The 26,687-nt window shown below is 31.7% G+C and overlaps 1 protein-coding gene across 1 annotated transcript in view; it reads right to left on the reverse strand.

The window, feature by feature from the left end:
• The window catches only part of Dnajc1 (DnaJ heat shock protein family (Hsp40) member C1), a 236,297-nt gene that overhangs the window by 104,250 nt on the left and 105,360 nt on the right, over positions 1–26,687 (reverse strand). Inside the window, exons 2-6 of the mRNA XM_026402388.2 lie at positions 20,432–20,533; positions 19,887–19,933; positions 12,377–12,542; positions 11,273–11,370; positions 10,220–10,313 (exon numbers count right to left, since the gene is read on the reverse strand). Coding sequence (XP_026258173.2) covers positions 10,220–10,313; positions 11,273–11,370; positions 12,377–12,542; positions 19,887–19,933; positions 20,432–20,533 — 507 coding nt within the window. The remainder of the gene's footprint in view (positions 1–10,219; positions 10,314–11,272; positions 11,371–12,376; positions 12,543–19,886; positions 19,934–20,431; positions 20,534–26,687) is intronic.

Genomic DNA, 26,687 nt, shown 5'->3' on the forward strand with positions numbered 1-26,687 from the left:
GCTTATATGATTTCTCTCTATCTATATCCTTCTTGCCTCAATGGAAAGACCTGTTGCTGGGTAACAGCAACTTCTTTCTAGTGGTCTTGCCAAATTTGAACATTTCTCTACTATATGTTTCTTCTTTTTGCTATAGCACAGAATTTCACAAAAAGTTCTTCTTTAAAATACCTAAATGATCCCAAACAACATTCATCTGAGGGCTGCAATGCACTGGACACCTTAACCTATTCCAGCTAATCCAAGAGTTTTCATACATTCCTGTCTCATTCACTGTTGGTTGAAGGCAGAGCATCTTCCATTTGTTCCATTTTATTTAAATGTTCCTCATGCTTTTTCTTTTCTTCTTATCCTATTTGCATTTTCAAATTATAATTACATATGTGCTTTCCAGAAAGTATTACTTCACTAACAAATCTATAATTAAAAAATTTCCACTGTACTAAGTAACTACTTTGTTTCAACTATCCTTGTTTATGGCATGAGATATCACACTATAAGATGCACTGACAAACAGAAGACTCTAAAAGAAAAGTGATCAAATGGTGAGGCAGCTTGAAACTCTCTGTATCTTGTAACAGATTGGAGATGAGAAGATTTGGGATAACCTGATAACTACCTCAGAATATTTTAAGGGTCACTGCAGAAAAGAATGGTGTGAATTCTACATAAGTTTCAGAGATGGAAGTTTTGATTTTGGACAAACAAGGAAACATTTTCTGGTAATTAAATTTGTTAAAAATAAAATAGACTGATTCAGGAGGTAGTATTCAAGAAAAGACTAGGTGACTGTTCTTTAAGTTCTAAAGGGGATTCAGTCATTCAAAAAGAGAGATCAACTGTTTCCAACATTTTTTCTTTCCCATTCTTCCTTAGAGGATATTTCAAGAAAACACAATTGTTGTATTTAGAAGAGAAAATACCTCTCCCCTCAAAAAAAAATCATTTTGAGTCCAGGATAAACTCCAGTTTACCTAAACAGGAGTTACAGATTTCCTATGAATATAAACATCATATTCATCCCTTCATCTTTAATATATTGCCTGTTTCATCATAGAGGTTTAATAAATATATAACAAATAAATGAATGCTTACTTTAATTCATTAAGGCTCTGAACTGCCTAGATTTAGTTCCATAATACTGTATTAAAAATGAAAGAGTTTGATTCTCTAGGGATTTATAATTGTTATAGGTAGAATTATGAGCAAAAGCTTTTACTCTAGAAGCAACTTTCTTTATACTTAACAAAACTTCTCGAAGAGTTCAATATTCACCTGTGAAGACAACAAGTTGAGGGCTTGATTTTACATTTGAAACTAAGGCAAATTTAAATTTATGTCATGATTATTCATTGTATATAACTGTAAAGCATAGGCACCTGCACAAAAAGTCATTAAATAGTTATACATATTTATTTATATTTATCTACTGAACCATTGTTATGTATTCTTTTGTTGTTAGGATATGTGGGGATTATATGATACAAAAGTTGTCCTTCAAAAAGGCATAAAAATAGGAATGAGCACGTAGTTCAGTGGTAGAGTGCTTATCTGGCATATGTGAAGCCCTGGGTTCAATCCCAGGTAATGCTAAAATAAATAAATTATAAATATTAAACTAAATTGGAATATAGAATATAAGTTCCTTGAGGACAGAATTTTTCTTTTCTATTTTAATTTCCATGGCCTGGTACAGTTCCTGGTACATAGTAAGGACACATAAATATTTGCTAAAGAGAAGATGGTACTTGCCCAGCATTTTATCTTTCCCCCCACATTTCCATGCCCTCTTAAGATAAGGTAGGTCAAAGAACTAGTTCTAAATGAACTGTGGGTGAAAGTATAATTTAAAAATAATATCTTTTACGAATAAACAGAAAAGCTTATGCAAATCTCTAGCTCTCTACACTTGCCATGATGAGCAAGGAGAATACATCTTTCAGATGGGCACAGATAGAAGCTGGCAAAGACATTATTGTGCTCAGTTCCTGAATGGCTAGCTAGAACAGAATGCTCCCTTTCCATGATAGACATATGGCATAATCTAGAAAAATATTTACAGCTACTGGAATTTCAGGATATCCCTCATACAAAATACAAAAGTGTTTCAGATTTCTGATTTTTTCTAAATTTTGGATATTTGTTTCATTATATATATATATATATATATATATATATATATATATATATATATATATATATATATAAAATGAGATATTTTGGGGATGAGACCCAAGTCTAAACACAAAATTATTTTATATTTCATATATACCTTATAGCCTGAAAATAATTTTATACAATATTCTTGAAGGTAACTTCATACAACATTTTTAATATTGTATATGAAATAAATTCCGTGTTCACTGAGCCATCAAACTGGTAGCATCAATGTCAATAACTCAAAAAGTTTTGGATTTTGGTGCATTTTGGATTTTGGAATCAAGGGATGTTCAATTTATAACACAAAATGCTAAGTGTTATAAAATTAGTACAAGAGAATGTACCATGGGAATTTTTTGGTTGTCCTTATAAAGACTTCATAATAATGATAATTTAGCCAAACTCTGAAGATGTAATATTTCTGAGGTTAGTGGTGATATGAAGAAAATTCATACATAAATCTTTCTTTTAACATTTTGACATACTTTATTACACAATAAAAATAACATACTGAGCTGGCCTTGTGTTATATTTTGGCTTGCTTTTACCTCTTTTTATAAACTTCAAAACATTAAGCAAACTAAGGAAAGGTTGGAAAAAAGGGCACTGATCTAAAGGGAGCAGAAGCCAGGAAATATGAGAACAAAGAATGTGGAAAAGCTCTGAGAAGAAGTAGTTGGAAAAAAGACTGAGTATACTCCATTACTCCATTTCTTTCTTTCTTTCTTTCTTTCTTTCTTTCTTTCTTTCTTTCTTTCTTTCTTTCTTTCTTTCTTTCTTTCTTTCTTTCTTTTTTTTTTTGTAGTTGTAGATGGACAGAATGCCTTTATTTTATTTATTTTTATGTGGTGCTAAGGATTGAACCCAATGCCTCACACATGCTAGGCAAGCGCTCTGCCACTGTGGTACAGTCCCAGCACACTCCATTTCTTTTTGATTGCTTGATAGCACAAATCTCCTCTTTTGCTGTAAGCTAACAAATAACCTTAATCACAGGAAGACACCAAAAGTACATTTCTGAAAATCTGCCTACAAAGTGATATGCTCTATATTAAATTTTGTTGTTTTATTGACTATTATTACAATTTCAGGATTACTCATAATGTATAATACATTTATAGTAAAGAATAAAGAATATAGAAAAAATAAGTATACTTTGAATAAGATTCAACATTTCTATACAGAATTATAATAATACTGAATTCACAAAAGGAAATAAAAATACAACAGAACACCAGAAGCTGTGCCCTCTTCTGCCTGAGACAGTTGTACTCAAAAGATGCAAAGTCTAAAAGCTACTTTTCCACTTGGGCAAAGAGGAGAGATAAACTAAGACCATAGAAGCCCTCTATTGAGCCCCAATCCAATGTTAAGAATCCTTCTACAGCTTTTATCATAATTATAAATCAGCCTGATTATTCTGAAAGAGAGTTTAGAATTAGACAATTTATTATACTAAATAGGAAGCTCTAGTTATCCAGCTATTGAGAAAACTTATTTTTAAGATTTTATATTTCTTATATGTTAATATTTATTTTTATCTGCTTTAAGTTTCACTTCTACCATTAACTAGTTGCATCACTTTGGACAAAATGCTTTATCAATCTGAGTCTTAAATATTTTTCATCTACAAAATATGAATCAATAAGACTAAATATCTCTAACATCCTAGCTAATTAGCATTTTATGGCTTTTCATCTTTTCTACATTTAGCAATAAAACTAGAAAACTTTGTATTCTGTCTTTGGATTTCTGAGTACTTGCACCTAAAGCCCTCCTCTCATAGAGTTGAAGTAAGGAATGTTTGCCTTATGTTGTGAGGTTTTTCCAGTTTTCTGCATCTTTTTGTCCCTTTTTAATAGTAGAGTTCACTCATAAAAATTCAGACCAGCTTCCTATCCCTTCTCATTTGTGTATGTGCTTCCTGTGTAAAACATATCTGTCTGAAGCGGGTTTTTTTTTTTTTTTTTTTTTTTTTTTAAGTTTTAGAGAACTAAAGTATGCTGCTTCATCCCTTGGAAAACCTGTACTTAACTCTGAGAAGGACAGGCAACAAATGCCTCTTAGTCTTTTAGAGGCTTTTCTTCCTTGCTAATTAGCTGTGAATGTTTTGTTTGTTTGGTTTCTGACAGAGTCCCAGCAAAGAGAAGCAAAAGGGTCTGGAAAGGAAGGGGCCTGATTGTAAGGGAGGGTGACCTCCAGACTTGTCCACAGTTGTAGTCTCCATGGGAGAAGCTGCTTGGGAGGGAGGATGCTTTCATTTATTGATAATACCATAAAGTACTATATCGTACTCCCTTTACCCTCTTAAGCACCCTTTTATTGATTTATTTATTTAAATAAAAGCTAGATCAACACTAGATTCTTCTCGTTACTCAGTTACTGCTCTTACACCATCTTTAATTTCTCATGGGAGTGAGGATATACATACTGGAAACTTCCTACAATAATTTTTATTTTAACTGTGTTTATGTTAGAACAGGTTGGTAGTGAGAAATGGTAGAACTAGAACTTACCAATGTGAAAAAATTACAACTTTAGGCAATGCACAACTAAATGAGTTTTATATTTTGTAAGTTATATTACTAAGAAGCATATCAGAAACTTAAATAGTGAATTCTCTGAAAGTAAAACTATCTAGTAAATAAATTATGAGTACTTAAGACCTGTTTCATCTCAGACAATGACTGATTTAAATTGGTAATCACGTAAGATATCTGGCACTTTCTAATCTTATCTGAGAAACAGATAATCTTAATAATCCAAATTGTTTATGGACCCAAATGTATGAGGCTCCAACACAAACAATGACAAAAATAAACTAAAAAGTTGTAAGAGTTAGATTGAAAATAAGCACATAACACTTATTATACTTCATCAGCTTTTATTACTTTCATGAGTACAAAACACAAGATCAGTTTAAAAATATTCCAGGGTTGTGAACATAGCTCAGTGGTGGAGTGCATGTTTATCACGTGCAAGACTCTGGGTACAATCCCCAATGCACACATATACACACATCCTAAAAGGACATTATGAAGGTTAGAATAATTTCCTGGAATTAAACACTGAATAACAACAACATTAATGACAGGTTGAGTCTTAAAAGAATGTGTACTCCCTTCAAAACTATCATGAAGACATAAACAAACTGGTAAGATGTGAAAGTGTCATTGGGGCTACACTTTACATGTTACAAATAACTTCTAGCCTCAATGCATATAAGCCAAGTCTTAATAGAGTCCAAGTTCCTTGATATATTCTAATTCATATTCCACATCTTATGCTGATCATTCTACATGCTTTCTTAACTATTCCACAAACTTTCTCAAGTTCCCTAAACTTCTCTGCATATAGAAATGCATCTTACTCTTCTCCAATGTTCTTACCTCTCCAAGCACACACTAGCCTTTTCTCTACTTCTTAATTCACAAATACTCTCTATATTATTTTTCCATTAGTTTCTCATTTGACTTCTTTTACATTTCTGCCTGTGTAAGTACATGAATGATATGGGGCATACATTTTGCTAAATAGCAATTTCTATCAATCTTTTCCTTGAATATGAACCCATCTAGGAAATGTTTGATTTATTAAGTCAACATTATCAATAATGTTATACAGCAACATGTCAAGTATAATAGCTTTGTTTTTCTAATCTACCAAATTCTTATCATCATCACAAAATCCTTTTTAGAGAGAAAAAAAGGAACACAACTTAGTACTGGAGGGAATAAGAACCTTCTCAAAAAGCAAGGGATATGGGGTAGGGATGTAACCCAGTGGTACATTTTATGCCTAGAATGTGCGAGGGCCCTGTGTTTAATTCCTAGCACAGGAAAGAAAGAAACAGAAAAAGAAAAAAGCAAAGGGCACTACACAAAAACATACTTTTACCTCTACCCTGCCTGACCACAAAATCACTCAAGAGTATTTTTTACCCACTTAATAACCATTATGTGCTTTGTCTCTACCACTTCTAACATTGTACACATATCTTTGACAGACAAGTAAGATAAAAATATTTTCCTATTCTATCAAGTAACTTTATTCTGTCTAAATATTTTATTTTAGACTTGTTATATCATATTTATCTACTAGAATATAAATACCTGATCATCTATTAGAATGTAAATTCCTTAATGGATATACTCAGCATCTGGAGGCACAGAATATAATTGTAGATGATACTAATGGGCTATGTGATATCCTCTTTATTAAAAAAAAGCCACTGTGCAATGTTTTTCTCAGATCTCTTTCAGATTTAACACAGTATCTTAATAAACTGATAGTATGGGAAGTACTATATCAATGATATTATCTTTGTATCTGACCTATTTCATAAAGTAGGTACTTTACTGTTAAGGGTCTATTCATCTTTCAAGACTTGGTTCAAGTGGCTCCTCCTTTTAGTGTTTCCTGGTCATGCTAAATAGAGACAACTTACATCTTTGAACATCCCCAGAACTCACTGTTTATACTATACACATGAAACTTATATGCCATATTGAATCCTGGTTATTTCAATTCATGTGTTGTAACTGTTACCTGACTTATGTCCTAGAAGGCATATTCATTTCTAGAGTCCCTTGTAGTACCTTACTTTTACATGTGTTTATACATTTTTATTCAAATGGCTGCATTATTTTTAAACATATGACCACATGAAGCTTAAATATTATATATATAATAAATTATATGTGTGTGTATATATCTATATGTATATGAATGAACTACTGTCATTTGTAAGTATTTCTAGGGGGTATAGAAAATAAATTTGGGTAACCTAAATAGGCAATAAATAACAGAGTTTTCTTAAGAGGTCCTTAATGTTGAGTAACAAATAGAACCTGGAGCATAAGCTGAGTCAAAACTATCACTTTTCCCAATCCAGTAGATAACTCTATACATATACCAAATGCAGTAAAGAAAAGGATATTTAGAGGATGAATGGAAAGAAAATAAGTTGGGAAGGGATGTTGCTATGACAAGATTTGGATACAGATTCTCCAGAGTGAATTGCACTTGCTGGAAAATTCCCACTTTTAAAAAATTACCTAGAATATTTGCAGCTCAGTTTTACTTAACTTTTCATGAAAATTCAAGAGGCTCATACAAGATGTAAAACTCTTGTTAATATCTGCTTATTTATGCTTACAAGGGCTGTTTGTATTAGCTTTTAAACCTATGTAATCCTACCAGCTCAGGAGACAGAAGAATCACAAGTTCAAGGCAAGCATGGGCAACATTATGAGACCCTGTTATCTAAATAAAAAATAAAAAGGGCTGGGGGTATAGCTTAAAGGTATAGCAACCTCAGTATTCAATGCCCAGTACCACAAAATAAACCAAAAACCCATTTGTGTCAGTTATACTTGTTTTTGTAATTACACAAGTCAATTAAAAACCATGTTAAAAAGATAAAATACGAGTAGGAAATAAAAGTTGTTTCTAAGAGAACCAAGTTTAGTGCTTTGGAAGGCTCCATGTAAGTTTGCTAAAGATGCTTTTAACTAGAGATGAAAGACTATATGGGGGAAATCACAAAAATCTATAAGGATTCTGCAATGACATTGTTTCCTAAGAGTCTAATTAGATTCTTCTTTAAAGATATCAAGATTGGGATTGTCTTTAAAGAAACTGAGATTATAGGTATGGTTTATGCAAGAAAAAGGACAGGGAACTTCAACCAATGAAATGAGTACTCTTTAAAAAATACAACAATAGATCTATATTATAAGAGTGGTGAATAAATGTGAAGTACATGTTTAAAATATTTAAGGCTATATGTGTCATTTTTTATGTGCAGGTCTCTATCTATTTTGGTTTTGTTTTGCTTTTGTTTTGGGGAAGAGGGTTCTGGAAATTTAACCCAGAGGCACTTTACCACCGAGTTACATCTTCAGCCTTTTCAGTTTTTCATTTTTCAACATTTTCTCTAGGTTGCTTAGGGCACTGCTAAATTGCTGAGGCTAGCTTTGAACTTGCCATCTTCCTGTTAAAGCCTCCTAAACCACTGGGATTTTAGGTGTGCACTGCCATACCCCGACATTTATGCTTAGGTCTTTAGTAGGGCCCTTTTTTGACTATTGTACCAATCACCAATTCAGATTGCTTTCTGTTAAAATGAATTTTTCTAAATGTCCTAAGTATGCTATTTAAGAGGTTCTCAAAGAAGAATCACATAAAAATGTGTATCATCAAGCATATGTATTCACATTATAGTTTTATGGATGAACCAATATAGAATTTTATTATGAATTAATACAAAGGTTCACAACGAACCAAAAAAAAAGTGAACAAAAATCTAATCCTAACAGCAACTATTCAGTATTGTTTGCTAATGTCTTACATAAATTATATGTCTATCAATCTAAAATACTTATTACACTACTACAATCAGTAAAAGCAAACTGTATTACATTATTTTGTCAGTGACCACCAGAAAAACTGATCTTGACTCTTCCTTCCTCCCTCTCTTCCTTCCTTTCCCTCTCTCCCTTTCACCTCCCTTTTCCTCAGACTACCCCCTCCCATTTCTTCCTCCCTTCCTCCTATAACCATCCTCCCCTTCTGTGAATTGAACCCAGGGGCACTGTTCCACTGAGCTACATCCTCAGCCCTTGCTATTTTTTATTTTCACACAGGATCTTGCCAAGTTACTAAAACTGGCTTCAAACTTGTGCTCCCTCTGACTCAGCCTCTTGTGTAGCTGGGATTACAGGTGTGTGCTACCACAACCAGTTCAGAAAAATTAATCTTATATCTCCAAATCATTAGCTTAAGCAAAAGGAAAAAATCATCTTGTTTTTCTTCTAGAATGCATTTGTGAGGAAGAAATAATTTAGATTATTAGATTTAAAATTTAAAAGTTAGATTTATAGAGGCCCTGAAAGGCTAATGCATAAGTATCTAAAAGTTGATAGGCAAAAGGTACCAAAAGGTAAGTAGAAACTTTAAAATTCAAACCAATCAAACAGTTTAAGAAAGTAGTTCCTAAAGAGAATATAAAGATTTTGTAAAATTTCTTATTTTCTAAAAATTTATGATGAAGCAAAACAGTTGTTTAATCTGATGGGTCTAGATACCATAGGCAAATAATTTAAAATAAATTGTAAAGCTAAGCCACTGAAATACATTAGTTCTTGTTTGGAAAATTACCCTGCATGCTAAGAAATATGTTAATTTTACCAAATAAATGACTGCAAATTACTTAGAGTAAAATAACAAATAAGTATTTAAGATTGATAGCTCTGATGATAACTAAAAACAAAGTAGGCAGAACTGGTTCTCTAGCTTAAATACACTTATTTACTGAAGCAAAACATTTCTCCTCCAAAATTATAATCTCAAAAACTTCAAAAATCTCTGCAGTAAAAAGTATTTACTTACTTTCAAGTATTACATTTATGTGTTGGGAATTTTCTAAGTAAGCAAAACAATTAGAATTAGCAAAAGCAATAATTTAATAGAACACATTTTGTATGTTAATTGCCATATAAATATATATATACCCACATTTTATTGGGTATTATCTTGAAAAAGACACTCTGATTATCAGAAAACAAAATGTCCTCACTCTTCTTAAAATTGCAAATAAATGAAAAGCAATATATATATTTTTGCATAATTATACAGATGCTCATGTTAAGGGCTTTAAAAAAAAACATCATGTACTCAAATGCTATTAAAATAATAGGTGATAAGCCACTTGAGTTCTGTTCCTTTTTACCGGTTATGCCTTTCATTATAATAGATTAAACTTTTACTGCTTTTATATCTGTCCTAACGATAGAATTTTTTTTTTCCTTTTCCTAGTGTCCTGGAATTCTAAGGTGTTCTAAAAGCAAAAGTAAGAGATAATTATAGCAATAAGATAACTAAACAATCTTGAAACTACTCTAAATTAGGTTTAACTTATAATAATATCATTCAATTCAATCAATCTTATAAAGCATATGTGTATAATAGCATTCAGATAGCAGACACTGGCCTAAATTATTTCATGAATAACTAAAAGAGAAAGCATCTAATAGGATATGAAAGAAGTACCTTTTACCTGAATTAGATGAGGCAAGGCTTTTAGTGTAAGGCAAAACCAAATTCCTAGCTTGCATGGAAGCAAATCATGCCACTGTGGTTTTATTAGCAATCTAAAAGGGGAAAAACCCAAACAAATCAGTGAAACAGAAAATGCTAGGAAACAAAACAAAATGTTTTTTAAAAGATCATGAATTCTTTTTTGAACACCTATTTTAATCAAAAAAGTAAAAATATTCAATGAAGAATATTGATGTTATCACTTAATTTTACTCTACTATGAAATGCAATACTTACAAATGCAATAATATATAAAAAGTAAGAGAATCTAGGTTAAGATTTTGGGAAAGGAGACTCATACTCAAATTATAAACAAACAAAAATCCTTTTCTAACCTGGACCTTTCATCACTTTTGCATAATGAATTCTTAAACCTTATGATTACTTCAGCTATAAAAGACTAACCATAGTCAGAATGTTCCCAAGTGCTGACAACCAGATCCAAAGACTGTAGCATAAACAAACCAATACATAAAAATTAATGTCATTTGCAGTTCACTGAAGCATTACTCACTGATGTCATCAGAACAGAAGACAGGCAGAATGGTCTCTGATCTCCATTCCACATTGATCCAGTTTATGTCATGCTGTGTGAACTATTTAAACCACTTATTTCTTTCTATGAATCAATAGAAGAAATCATGGTATCTTTTTGAGTGTACCACATATCACTGCCTCTTTATATATTGTCATTCCTGAGCTAAGAGATAGATTCTTTTAGTAATATTTTGTTTCTAAAGTTTAGTACAAAATTTCATACTACAAGAATTTGAGAGTTTATATTATTTAAATATATATATATATATATATACATATATATATATATATATAAGCACTTTACTAATTTTCTTAAAGATTAGAATTTGTCTTACAAACTTCAGCTCACTAGTCTTTATAAACCTACTATAGATAAAAATGAAAGCATATCTGAAATGGATATACATATGATGTTGAATCATATTAAAGACATTTAAAAAGTTTCAAGTTATAAAGTATTTTTATATACTCCTACCTTTCATTTTTTTCTGAAGCACCAAGTTTTGATATATCCACACTCTTGTTGCCTGTCTTTTTTTTCTTTTCTCTCTTTTTTCTACTAAGCAGTTCATCCTTAATGTGGAAAGAATTATGGTTACAGGTTATCATTAACATGTATTCTTAAATGTTATCAAGATGCTTCTGTGAAGAGTAAACACTTCAGAGGTACATTTATGCAAATGTATGTAGGGTCCAACATAATTAAGTAAAATCATCAATCTTTCACAATGACTGTTGCCATGGTATCCAGGCCTTAACACACATGAAGTTGGCACTGTCAGTCATGTGCATCTCCATAGCAATCAAAGTTTTCTAAGAAAAAGCATTCAACTTACTTTTTCTCATTCATGCGACTTTAATAATGTCTCTTCAAAAGGAATGAGTAAACAGATGCTAATTCATGAATCCTGATAAATATGTTTGATTACCTTTAGCATATAAATAAAAACCCATGGCAGAATAAAGTGTATAATAGCTTTTCAGACCAAGAAAAATGTAATAATTTTCTATTAAACCAATCTCTGAAGTCATAAAATACATTAATCTTGAATCTTATGAATTTAGTTAAAATGTTTTTAAAATAAACATTCATTATGTAAGGGCCTGTGACAAAAAATTTCAAGAATAAATCTTATATTAAAAATAATTCTATTTAAAAGGTGATAATTAAGAAAACATGTACTTTCTTATTTTCAGCTAGATATTCAGATCTTCGAAAAGTTTTAAAATGAGTGCCATATTTTTAAAAATATTTTTTAGTTGTCAATGGATCTTTATTTTATTTATTTATATGTGATGCTGAGAATCGAACCCAGTGCCTCACACAAGCTAGGCAAATGCCCTACCACTGACCCATAACCCCAGCCCCTGAGTGCCACATTTTTTAAAAAGCAATATTATTTTTCTTATTACATTGGTACTTCTTAGGAATAAATAAAACACTAACTATTGAGTGTAAAACAATTAGAATGATGAGTATATGTTGAAAATAGAAATTCTCATCACTTGAAAAATAAATGTCTGAAATTCCACATGAAATGAAGGAAGCCAGATCATTTGATTTATCACCAATACTTACCAATTGTTTTTCCAGGTAGATTGACCAAACCACAGCATAATGACCCACTGTGAGAATAATGAACAAGAGTAATGCCAGCTCAGCATTGCTCATTTTTCTCACCCGCCTGTAGTAGAATACAGGCTGCCGCCAATCTGGAAGTCCATTGATCAGAATATCATCATACCTACAGTAGCAAATATAAAGGTTATTCATGGGGTCTTTAAAATAAAAACAAAAAGCTTTATTTGTACCTATATTTAAAAAGAAAAGAATTTTCCCAAATAGATAACATAAATTACGTAGATTACCAGCATATAGTGTCTAGTGAATTCAAAGCACTGTATGTGGCTCCAAATACTGACAACCTTTAAGAATGTGCACAGTAAGAATACACTATGTTTTACAGAACCCCAGGATCTAATCTAAAGGAGGTACAAATGATCTACCTGTCAACCACAGTCTCGAATCACAAAAAGTTCACAAGAAAAAGCTAACACCACAAAAGTCCATAAGAAAAGGAAGGCTCTTGCTGGGAGAAAAATCAAAATCAGAGGTTTTGTTACCATGAATTACATATATATTGAATCAAATTCAGGATAAAATTTTTAGTCTGTGTCTTTTGTTCTAACCTCATACTATGGTGATTCAAGGTTAAAACATTTATATGCCTTATTTTATCCAAAAAACTTAAAGCTATAAAATGAGCACTTTGTATTTTGTATTGCTCACCTTCCTTTAGAAAAAAAAAGGGATATGAAAACAGTCAACATTTATGTCAGACTTCTTAATAAAACTGCTTATTTGTAACCATTTAAAAAGTGGCAATTTCCTCATTTTTGGCTTTTGCTGGGAAGGAAGAACATTAATAAGTAAAAAAACCTTTCCTTGCAATACATTTAAATTATCTTTCCTGGTACTACAGGGATAAAGTATATTTTTTTATTTAAAAAATTTCTTTAAAATAAAATTTCAACTGAATTTAAATTTACCTATCAGTTATTAAAGCAAATATTTTTAAGATTAAAAATAAGAAGTAATTGTTTATGACTGTGAAACACAAAATGCTCACAAACACTTTTATGTTCAACACACACAACCTGTTAGTCTTAATTGAACACAACTCATTAAATATTCTAATCACACTATATCCAGAATTAAATCTTCACTGAAAGGCCTAATTTGGTGCAACACATTGACCAAAATATTTTAATTAAAAATATTCTGAGTTAGTCGCAGGCCTAATTACAGGAATAGAAATAGGGTCTATATTGTCAGGCAGGTCAGAAGAACTCAGTAGTAGGTTTTTCTCAAGTAAATTGACCGATCTAGGAATAATAGCGCAGCTGCTAAACTGCCAGTCTTGACGTGTAAATCAATTTAAATGCTACAACTGCAGTAGTTACTTTGATAGTTATTAAATTGATACCTTGGAGATATGCTAAAAAAATTTAAGCAGAGGGTCTATTACAGGCAACTTCTATTTCCATTGAAAAGACTGGTTATTAATGCAAAATATATTTTATTAGCAATTCTAGAACATCTGACTCTTAAATCAACTTAGATTATTAATAATACTATTAGATAAGAATAAACAAATTTTGAAAACAAAGAAAATTAATTAACATTAAACTCTTAAAATGCAAACTGTGTATTATATGTGAGAGTACAGAAATTAAAATATGGTTGTATAGTAGCAGGGTCAAGAAAAATTTGATGCTAAATATCCTCCTGTTCAATATTTGCAGCAATTCTTGAATACTAACATCAAAATATAATGACAAAAAACCCTACCATTACTTTTCTTAAAAAATTATATTTAAATTTTTTTTAAAAAAACTATCTCATTTAAAACTAGATGTGGAAAAGTAAAAAGGTTTCAATTACTACAGCACACGATTATAACATTCAAATGAAGTCCAATGAATGTTAAGTTCCAAGTTTATTCTAAATCCTTATTTTACTTCATATTCATTGGGGGTGGAGGAGCCTAATATAAAAATTATTATCTCCAGCAAATCTCTCTGAAATGACTTTGTGAAAAAAGTAAGCTTATTAATGAAGACCATCTAAGAAAGTGGAGACAATTTTCTAGAAGCAGTGCTAAATGCCAAATTTGTTTTATATCTTAACTGCACTGGAAAAATACATGGTTGAACTCATAGTTAAGAATTTCCTATCAAATATTTTATTATTAATACTGCTGAAAATGCTAAGCATCTGTTAATACTTACTTTTCTAGTCCCCGTATAAACTGTATTTAGTGTACAACCAAATTTAAAAGTAGCAAAACCTCGTGTACTGAACATATTAAACACAACCAGATATTTATTAGATTATGTCTGCTACTCTAAACAATAGTGTCCAAGGATTAAGCTTAGAATCATGTTCTATTGATTTTATTATCAATGAACATTATGACCTAGGGGACTGATAATTTTAAGGGAAGATGGCTTCTATTAAAATTCACTTTTTAGAATTTATACTGTTAAAAGATAAATTACTGCTTTCCTGATAAAACACTGAAAAGACAAATACACTTCTTAAACACATAGGCACTGTATTTTTCAATAAGCTACTTAAAGAAAAACATGTGTTAACACTACAAAATTTAAGACATCCCTTTATCATGTTTTTATATTTAAGCACATAATACTGTTAAAATACTCTATAATTGAGACTGATCCAAACTGTTCTTAATTGTGTGTGAAAACCAGATCAAGAATGTAGAAATGGGGCTGGGGTTGTGTCAGCAGTAGAGCACTCGCCTAGCATGTGTGAGGCACTGGGTCCAATCCTCAGCACCACATAAAGATAAAATAAAGATATTATGTTCACCTAAAACTAAAAAATAAATATTTTTTTAAAAATTCCTTAAAAATGTATAAATGTATAAATGTGTTATAGAACACACAGAAGCAAATCTCTATGATAAAAACATCATTAATGCAAAAAGTCATATAACTGTAAGGTATTTTCTTCTAAATAAAAACACTGATCATTTCCACATATCTAACATATGACCTAATGCATGCTTATTTCATTTGATTTTCTTAAAATGTATGTGATAAACATGAAATAATGGTTGTCTAATCTTTAGTAAGTTCCATTCAGAACCCACAGTTCATCAAAAATATTCAGCCTAATATAAATAGTTTCTAGAAAACAAGTAAAATCTTAAAATTTTGAATTACCAACAGGAAAAATTATGTAAATTTAAAATATCAGCACATTTTGAAACAAAACAGAAACTAAAATAGAAAATTTGTGTATTTTGAAAATGAATTATTCTGGCACTTGACTAAATTGTGATTCCCATCATATAAAGCTTAAATTTTTAGCTTAACAACAACATAAATTTAATTTGGGTCAGATTTCAAAATTTCCAGTAAAAGTTAATTATATAGAGATCATAAACAGAAAACAAGACAAAATTAACTGATCCTATGCTTTCTTTAAATATGTTTATACATATATACATACATGTGTATACATATATATATTTAACATACAATATACACATATGTTAAAAATTGTGGTACTTAGCACTTTCTACATTGTATATGTGTCATATCTTCAAATTAGGTAGGTTATAAAATGAGATTTTTTATTCTCAGCTTAATGTTTATTTTGATTAAAACAAATCTGTAATCAAACAACAATAACTAGGTAATGCATTTTTAAAATTTTATCTAACTGAGGCTGATAACTATACCTTCAATTGCACTGTAAACAAAACATGATTTCATTTAGTAAACTAAAAAATACATTCAATTTTCATAAATACAGAAACAAAATAGACAAAAAGATTTTAATCTGCATAATTGGATGAGCAAAAAAAATACTGGTTAAAATTTATAACAGATTTAAAACAAAAGTAAATTATGTTAATATAACTAAAGCACAATGTAATGTGTGTGTGTGTATATATATATAAGTAGATTGTACTTTAGTCATATTATACACACACACACACACACACACACAAACGCGCGCGCATATATATATATATATATATATATATATATATATATATATAACTGGTACCCAATACTTTTATTTAATATGTATGTATATATACAGTTACATATATACGGTGTGTATGTGTGTGTGTGTATGATGACTGGAACCCAACACTTAGCTAAACTCAGGGCACATGTATAGAAATTTATGTTGGACCAGTAGCTGGGCTACTGTTCCCCAAAATAAGTAAGTTACCTAAGGAGTTTAAGAAAGGCTGCTATGCTAAGTTTCCTCACACCACTAACCAGTAAAACCCGTTATTTTCATGATACAGCTTATGCTTTTGGGAGAATAGGGGTCTAAAAGTTTATTCATAATTGCATTCCTAGGAATCTACCTAAAAGAAATGAAAACATACATCTACACAAAGATTTATTCATAAATATTCACAGCAGCATTATTTAACATCACAGAAAAGTAGAAACAACTCAAAGGTCCATCAATTGGTGAATGGATGCAAAAAAGTAGTATATCTACACAACGGAATACTATTTAGTAATAAAAAAGAATGAAGTGCTACAATATGGATAAACCTCAAAAATATTATTTTACTAGAAGGAAGCCAGATGCAAAAGACTATATACTACATGATTCAATTTATATGAAATAAGCAGCACTGACAAATTTACAGGCATGTAAAGTAGATCAGTGATTGCCCAGAAATAGGGATCAGAGACAAGAGTGCCTGAAAATGAGTTTTGAGTGAATTTTTTCAAAAATATTTTTTAATTGTCAATGGACCTTTATTTTATTTATACATGGTGCTGAGAATAGAACCCAGTGCCTCACACATGCTAGGCAAGTGCTCTACCACTGAGCCACAACCCCAATCCCTTGAGTGAATTTTTTGAAATAATAGAAATATTAAAAATCTGGATTGCAGTGATGGTTTGTAAAACTCTGTACATTATCAACAGTAAATGAGTTGTAAACTTAAAGCAAAATATTTTCATGATATATAATTAATACTTTGGCTGTTATGAAATAAAATAATACTTGTGTTTTTCTTAAAAACATTATCCAGCTTGTTGCTTATTTCATTTCTCTTCCCTTTTCAATCAAAATTTAGATAATACATCTGATTATTTCACATGTAAGGAAAAAAAAAAGAAAAGAAAACATGTCTGACAATTTTCCAAACTGCAAATTCCCAGAAGATCACTTTTAATGTGTGCGCAGGAGATGAACTCCAAACCAGCACCTTGCACATTTTGGGCAGGTGTTCTGCCACTGAACTATATCCTTAGCCCTGGAAGGTTACACTTTTAAAAACACTTATTTAATGAATATTTATTATAAACAATTATGATATCAAGAATACTTTTAAGGCCAATATGAGACAATCTTCTGTAGAAGATAAAGCAGTGTTCTATTCTTTCTTTCTTTTCTTTTATTTTTTAAGGAATTATGAACATTAGGTAATTGTCTGCAGAGATGCTTTTCTCACTTAAATACTCACAGGTCACCTGGCCTCAGGCACAAGCTTTAGAGGAGTGAGTCTCAGCTTGATTAGTTAAGACTTTTGCCTCAAGGAAAACCAGTTACCAAAGAGTTACTTGGGCCTCAAGGGGTATAAATACTACAGCTGTTTGTGTAACTGTCAGATCCATTTTTTCTACCAATACTCTAAATAAACGCAGAGGGAACTAATCCTAGAGAGAAAATGTTAGATGAGTTTATGTTAATGAGAAGACGGCTTATATATAAGAAGTGATTCATATGAAAAGACAGATAATTTCAGTAACTGAAAGATATTGTTACAAAGTTTATTGACAACAACAAACAAAAAGACAAACTCTGATGCTCAACATGTTGGAAGACTAAATAAAGCTATCTTTACAGACACATTTTTGATGTGTGAAACAAAAGTAGGGGCTCATTGAAAGAAACTACTGGAAAATTTGCACAGAATGACCAACACTTCTTTCAACACACTTTTAGGACTCTTTCAACACTATAGATTATCTCAAACCCAAGGAATGTCTGCTATGATACCTGGATCAATGCCAGCCCTTGTTATAAAGCCAAGAATATTTCAAGAGAATACCTTGATTCCTTGCTTTGCAATCTGACAAACTGAGGAGGTATTCAAACTAAACAGTCAAGATGACAGCCAAGAGTGGTAGCTAACATTTTAGGATACAGAATAATTCTGGACAATACATTTGAAGAAAGACTCAAAATGATGTTCATAGCATATTTTCAGAGTTGTTTTTAAGATGTATTTTTAGTACCACAGATAGATACAAATACTTAAGTTGGCTTTAAGCTTATAATTCAAATAACTGAGCTTTGAGGTTGGTGGATTGTTGTTGTTTTAAGTACTTTTTTTTTTTTTTAAAACTGGAAGGCAACATTTTAAAATTTTGGATTGTGGATCATGTCTCATGAAATCAATTTTGTGGACCAAAGCAGCTTTGGTGGGGTGGGAGACTAGACAGACCAGAATGGAAAAAATCAAGTCTCTTTCAAATACAATAGGGTTTTGTGAGCCTTTTATTTCAGGTGTGTGTGTGTGTGTGTGTGTGTGTGTGTGTGTGTGTGTGTGTCCCCTGAGGTATTATTTTGAATGTATATCTTACTGTGAGTCTGACTTATAAAACTTCGAAGCCCCACAATAGTATCCATATTCCACACATTCTAAAGGGAGTAAAGGAAAGGAGCCTCTCTGCAATCTCTTCTTAAATCAATGGAACTAGAAACCACTATGTAAGAGTATTACCCTCTTATGAAAGGGGCACAGAGAAGTCCCAGAGTAAGAGGCTGTCTCCATTTTGAGGTTTAACACTAAACACAATAACTTGAGCAGAATTAAGAAATGGGATGAAGGCAAAAGAAATGAGAAAAGCATGAATATTTTTTCAGTCATAAATTTGGTTAATTATTTTGAGAGTGAGGAAACATGGAAGCGTACTAAGGGCTAGGTTGTGGCTCAGTTATAGAGTGCTTGCCTAGTACATATGAGCCACTGGATTTGATCCACCACACCACATAAAAACTAAATAAACAAAATAAAGGTATTCTGTCCATCTACAACCAAGAAAGAGAATGTATCAACTTGACTATCTTTAACAGGCTAATTATAAACATTTAAGAAATGAGAGAAGGAAGACCAACAACCACATATCAGATAGGAACTAATACAGATATATCAAATAGAATGGACATTTGTTTGGAAACAAGTGGTATTTGTATTTCCCAGGGCATAAACATCCATGTTAAAAATCTTATCTATGAAGCAGAACCGCCTAAAGTTTTGACTCCTGATCTTAGAGTCTATAAATACTGATTCAAACTAGTAAATATTTCAACAAAAATTACATTTAATTGTAAATTTTTTTTAAAAACTACATTTGTAAAAAATACAGTTGTAAACACTGGATTTCTGGGAAGGAATGAAAATAGAACACCAACTTATAATAAATAAAATGTTCAGTAAGACTAAATTCTTTTTAGAAGATGTTGCATGAAACTACATCTTAATTCAGAAGCACAAATAAACACTCACCTCTGCCTTCGTTCATCATCCTTTAAAACTTCATAAATGGCCACCAACTAAAACAGAAGCATTACTTTAAAACAAAAATACTCTCAACTATAAGAAATAACACACAGGAAAGTGAAGGCTCTATAATGTACATGCAGAAAACCCTATGTGTGCATAAGTGCAATAAACAGATAAATCTTAACTATAAGTAATGTTTTACGTTTTGGGTAGCACCTTAAGAGGATAAAAAAAATGGTTGAGGTCAAAAAGAATCTTTGTGAAAGCAGCAAAAGCTAATAGCTTATCTTAAAATACACCTTTTAAAAACAAAAGCTGTAATTTAGACAAGAAAATTATGACAATTATGACCCTCCAAGCATTTAGAGAGTCTGACACTACAAAATGTTGGTGAAAACTTATTTCATTAAAAAATTGAATAAATTTATATTTTAGACTACTATTTCATTTTTAAAAGGAAATATTCTACATGTAAATTAATATTCAACCATAAATATAATTATTATTACAATTGTCACAATATATATATAAAGGCATATTTCACTTACTTGTCTAAACTGAGTTTCTGCATTTTCATCTTTATTCTTGTCTGGATGTAAAGTCAGTGAAAGCTTACGATATGCTTTTCTGATGTCTGCAGATGAAGCATCCTGGAGGTGGTAGGGGGAGGGGGAAATACAAAGCAAACTTTGTCAGAAAAAGAAATTCCCAGAACCTTGTTAAGATCTGAGAAGACAGCCATCCAAGTGCAGGACTCCAGGCAATGTAATTTGAGCAATCAGTCTAACAACCAGGCTACGCAGCTAGCCTGACCCACATGACTGAACAATTATTCAATCTAATTTGGCTCTCCTCTTAACTTTTCATTACCATACAGTCATTTAAAGAAGACAGTATTTGGCAAAACTTTTCAAACACTTGCCTTCCTAAAATTAACCAATAAATCTTTTTCAGTAATTAAGAGATCAAAAAGAAGCAAATTAAAAATTAATACATCTGTGTGCCTTCAAAGAAGGTCTTTATTTATTTGAGAATCTTAAAGCTAATTTCTGAATCCCAGGCTTACCATATGTACTTTATTTATTGTTATTTATATTGAATTTAACATTCAGCAACAATTTATGGAATATCAATTTCACATGTCAAAAAGTATGCGTATTTGAAGGCAGTTAAATTTGCATTTATCTAAAAATTATAATTTAAAATAGTTATGTATATTATACTTAAATATTTTTCAGTACTTTAAAAGATGTTTTCAATGTTTTCCAATTTCCCCAGTATTTGTAGAAATAAATTTTCCCACTACTTGTATATTACTAATATAGTTTAAATATATTCTAAAGGACACTTGGTTCAGTACTTCAGATTAAGTGAATGTTAAAATTACATTTTATATAATCTTGTATGCACAGGTAAAATCAGAGAATAACATTCTACATGGCTAATACAAAATACACAAATAAAGAACAAAGAATACACTGGGATTTAAAATTTTATGTCTACTAAGTTTAAAAGAAATTTCAATAACATATTCATGAGGCAAAATGATAATAAAGTTTCTTATAAAATTTTACCTTTTATTTTATAGCTATTTGTCCAATTAATTCCTCCAACTAATAAAAAGTTCAAATGACTAACAAATTAAAAAAACAAGGATTTTTACAGTGGGACTAAAAAGCTGTTAAAGAAACAGATGGAGAAAGATAAAGTAAGACTATATTTAATCTGTAAAGATTTCCTTTTATAAACTATCATTTTCATTACCAGTTTTCTGGGGCTGGTTGCTTCTGCTCAGTATCCTATGCTAGGTATTAATATTTTTGTGATTAAAAGGCTGAGAACTAGAAAATTAGCAAAGTAAGTTTTGCAGGTAATATGGTTATTTTTCATTCTAATTTGCTCAATGAAATTGATGTCTTCCCTGCATTAGACTACAGGTTATCTGTGGTAGAAAGAAATGATTATCTAATGGAAATGTGTGATGAATCTTTTGGTTGATCAGAAGCCAAGTGTCAACTGAATAACCATTCTCTAATTTGGATTTCATATTTTATTAAATTGAGACTGTACCAGAGAGAAAATTACTCCCAAAGTAGATTTCTTACAAAATAAGAGCTTACATATCCTTTTTTTTTTTTTTGGTGTGTGGGGGGGCAGGTACTGGGGATTGAACTCTGGGGCAATTGACCACTGAGCCACATCCTCTCCTATCTCAGCCTCTGGAGCTGCTGGGAATACAAGTGTGCTCCACCGTGCCCAGCTACATAAAAACTGATAGATGCTAATCATATAACATCTATGACTTATTTTTAAAAAATGACTAATAGTCACCCAAGGCATTTCCTTGCTTCCATTCTTGCCATTCTGACCCAAATACTCCATTTTTTTCTGCCACAGTATATACTCAAAAAACAAATTTGGCCAGATGGCTCTCCTATTACAAACATTTCAGTAGTTACCTTTAGTGTCTTCATCAACTGTATTTTTCCATCTTTTTAGCCTTATCTCTATGTTGGCCCATCCTCCTGATCTCCCAGATCATTACATTTTAACATGCAGTTCACCAACTTCATGTATACAGACAATTTCTGTTAAGGAACTGACCTCTCAGGCTACACAAAAACCCTGCCTGGCTATTTTCCTCTTAAGAACCCACCCAATAGAGTTATTTCACCAAAAAGCTCTATTTTAAGTTGATAAAGCTGAAAAGCTTAGAGATGTTTCTATCTAAAAAGACATGCTCTAGACATGTTGTACCTAAAATTAGATTATGTATTTATATAATGTAACATGCTTAATGAATCTTAACTTGTTTTTATCCACATAACAAGCCTATGATGTAAGTACAGTTATTACCAGGCAGATTTTACTGATGAGGTGAGAGAGAGAGAGAGGTTAAGTAATTTTTCAAGTACACACTGCTTGCATATAGATAAAAAGAGAATTCAAATAAGGAAAATACTTGATTCTTTTTCATAATCAGTCCCCTTTGTTAGCTTCAATTTTGGGCTGAATAACTTCACAAAGGGCTACTATTTTGAGAAGGAGTGAGAAGAACTGTTATATTCCCATTAATCTGATAAAGTATATCAAACATGTTATCATAACTACAGTGTGAAAATATTCAATTGAAATTTTGTTTGTGTATTTTTGTTTTTTGAGACAGAATTTCAATATGTTGCCCAGGCTGTCATCAAACTCCTGGGCTCAAGTGATCTTCCAGCTTCAGCCTCCTGAATAAATGGGATTATAGGTATACATACAGCACCTGGCTTCCAGTGGAAGTTTTAAAGGTAAAGACTGATATGTGTTGGCTTGTCTAACACATTTTACATCACTTTCTGCTAGGCCTGAATCTTAACACATTCAACTTCCAACTTCAGCAGAGAGCTTTTTATCTTTTTGGCTCATAGAGAAAAGTTTTTGACAGGGCTATGACTGAGTTGACCATTTTTAACACAGTTGATATTAGAGTTCTACTAGATTAATTTGCCAGGATTCTTTTCCTAAGTGTGATATAGTTCTCTGGCAAGCTCACTATGAATGATTTTAACACTTGGATAACCTCTGTAAAGAAAAGACATTGTCATTCTTTAAAAAACAAATGAAAGTAATATATGCTCATCAAAACTGAAACAATGGGTGATGAAAAGTCAGTGAACATGGCAGGATAGAAAACTCTAAGGGTCCGACCCTCCAATGAAACAGTGAATAACCTGGCAAAATCTGTCAGAATCAACTTTAACTGAACTCTGGAAACCAATCAAAGTTTACGGCAATCAGGCAAGTGCTTAAGAATTAGAACTCAGCTAATTCTTAGGCTATGGAAGATGCGAACCTAAGTTTTTGGTGACATTTCTGATGCTGGAGGGAGCAGAGGTGTTCTCAAAAAACTGTGGTTGTTTTGATCTGCCCTTGACATTGTATAAAAGAGCTGCCTTTACTTTGCCAAACTCAGAACTCTACTAGAGCAGAGAAGGCAGTGGTGAAAAACATTAAAAGGCAACTTATTAGATGGTGCTAAATTGGGCAAAGGAAAATGTCTGGGCAAACAATGGACACATCACAAAGTCTAGGAAAAAAGACTGGGGAATAAGACACTAGCCAGCTGAATACTGAAGGTATGATACATCATACACACAGAGCCACCAGCAAGGACAAGAAGACACGTGTGTGTGTGTGTGTGTGTGTGTGTGTGTGTGTGTTTGTTTTGTCTGGTTCTAAATATTTAGGGAATCTTTGCCAAATCATCAGCTGACCACTGAGCTAATAGGCAGTCATTCCAGAGGCCACACACAACAAAAAATAAACATTTTACAAAGTAAGTTCAGAAGAATCACTAGACATAGCACCCCACACAACAAGCTGTAAAAACAAAACTCTGAGAAGCTAAGAGAATCTAATTGTCACCATTATATATTTAAAATGTCCAGTATTCTTCCAAAACTCATGAAATATGCAAGGAAACCAGAAGTTTTTGGTGCACACACAGAGAAAATTAATAATAACTGTCTCTGACAAAGTCTAGATCTTTGACCACTAGACAAAGACTTTTAACTATTTTAAATATACTTAAAGAGTATGTACAAAGAACTAAAGAAAAAGCATGATGGTTCACCAAATTGAGAATATTAACAAAAAGGTTGAAAGAACTTCTAGAGTTGAAAAACATAATAATTTAAATGAAAAGCTCTCTAGGAAAGACACTCAACAACATATCTGAATAGGCAGAAGATATAATCAATAGACATGAAGATAAGCCAATTGAGATTACCTGGTCTGGAAAGCAAAGAGAAAAAAAGAAAAGAAAAAGAAAAATGAACACAACTAAGAGACCTATACCATTAGGAATACAAACATATAAATAATAAAGTTCAAAATATAGAAATAGAAGGAAAATATTTAAAGAAAAACTAATTTTTAAAAATATTTTTTAAGTTGTAGATGGACACAATACCTTTATTTTATTTTGTTTATTTTTATATCGAACCCAGTGCTTCATGCATGCTAGGCAAGCACTCTACCACTGAGCCACAACTCTGGCCCTTGGCTAATTTTTTTTAAAGACATGAATCTACACATTGAAGAATTTTAGCAAACTCTAAGGCAAAACAAAAAGACAACCACATCTAGAAACATTATCATCAAACTGCAGAAAGTTAAAGAAGAGAGAATATGGAAAGTAAGAAAAAGGAAGCAATTTATTATGTACAAGAGATTCTCAGTAAGATTAATAGGTAATTTCTCATCAGAAAGTAAGGTGGTCAAAATTTCGTGTAATGACATATTGAACATGCTAATAATATAAAAATCCATCAAAAAGAAACTTCATATTCAACAAAACTATCCCTCAAAATGAAAAATTAAGAAATACAGTTGAAGGCTGGGGATGTGGCTCAAGCGGTAGCGCGCTCGCCTGGCATGCGTGCGGCCGGGGTTCGATCCTCAGCACCACATACAAAGATGTTGTGTCCTCTGAAAACTAAAAAATAAATATTAAAAAATTCTCTCTCTCTCTCTCTCTCACACACACACACACACACACACTCTCACTCTCTTTTTAAAAAAAAGAAATACAGTTGAATAAACAAACAAAAATTAACATTCAGTGGTAGTAGACATGCTTTACCAGCAATGTTATAGTGAGCTCTTCAGGCCTAAAAGGAAAATAATTAAAAAACAAAAACAAAAACAAAAGACAAACAAACAAACAAAAATACTAGACAGTAATCAAATTGAAAGAAATGTTTGTGACCCTCCAAAATTCTTGTGTTGAAATTGAATCCCCAATGGGATAGTATTAAAATTTGGGACCATTTATTGATTCTTGATTTTAATTCTTATGCTATGAGTCTTTTTTTTTTTTTACATATATAGAGCACAGTTTTTCATATCTCTGGTTGTATACATAGTATATTCACACCAATTCATGTCTTCATACATGTACTTTGGATAATAATGATCATCACGTCCCACCATCATTAATTACCCCATGCCACCTCCCTTCCTCTCCAATCTCTCTGCCCTATCTAGAGTTCATCTATTCCTCCCATACTCCCGCTCCCTATCCCCACCATGAATCAGCCTCCTTATATCAAAGAAAACATTCAACATTTGTTTTTTTGGGATTGGCTAACTTCACTTACCATTATCTTCTCTAACTCCATCCATTTACCTGCAAATGCCATGATTTTATTCTCTTTTATTGCTGAGTAATATTCCATTGTGTATATATGCCACATTTTTTTTATTCATTCATCTATTGAAGGGCATCTAGGTTGGTTCCACAGTTTAGCTATTGTGAATGAAACAATCTGTGAGGTGAATAGAGAGCTTACATCTTGGGAGCAAATCTTTACCCTTCACGCATCAGATAGAGCACTAATCTCTAGGGTACATAAAAAACTCAAAAAGCTAAACACCAAAAAAACAAATAACCCAATCAATAAATGGGCCAACGACCTGAACAAACACTTCTCAGATGATGATATAAAATTAATCAACAAATATATGAAAAAATGCTCATCATCGCTAGCAATTAGAGAAATGCAAATCCAAACCACTCTAAAATTTCATCTCACTCCAGTCAGAATGACAGCTACTATGCATACAAACAACAATAAGTGTTGGCGAGGATGTAGGGGAAAAAGGCACACTCATACACTGCTGGTGGGACTGTAAATTGGTGCAGCCAATATGGAAAGCAGTATGGAGATTCCTTGAAAAATTGGGAATGGAACCACCATTTGACCCAGCTGTCCCTCTCCTGGGTCTATACAAAAGGACTTAAAAACAGCATACTAC

The sequence above is a fragment of the Urocitellus parryii genome, chromosome 9 (assembly GCF_045843805.1).
Source record: "Urocitellus parryii isolate mUroPar1 chromosome 9, mUroPar1.hap1, whole genome shotgun sequence".
Taxonomy (NCBI): domain Eukaryota; kingdom Metazoa; phylum Chordata; class Mammalia; order Rodentia; family Sciuridae; genus Urocitellus; species Urocitellus parryii.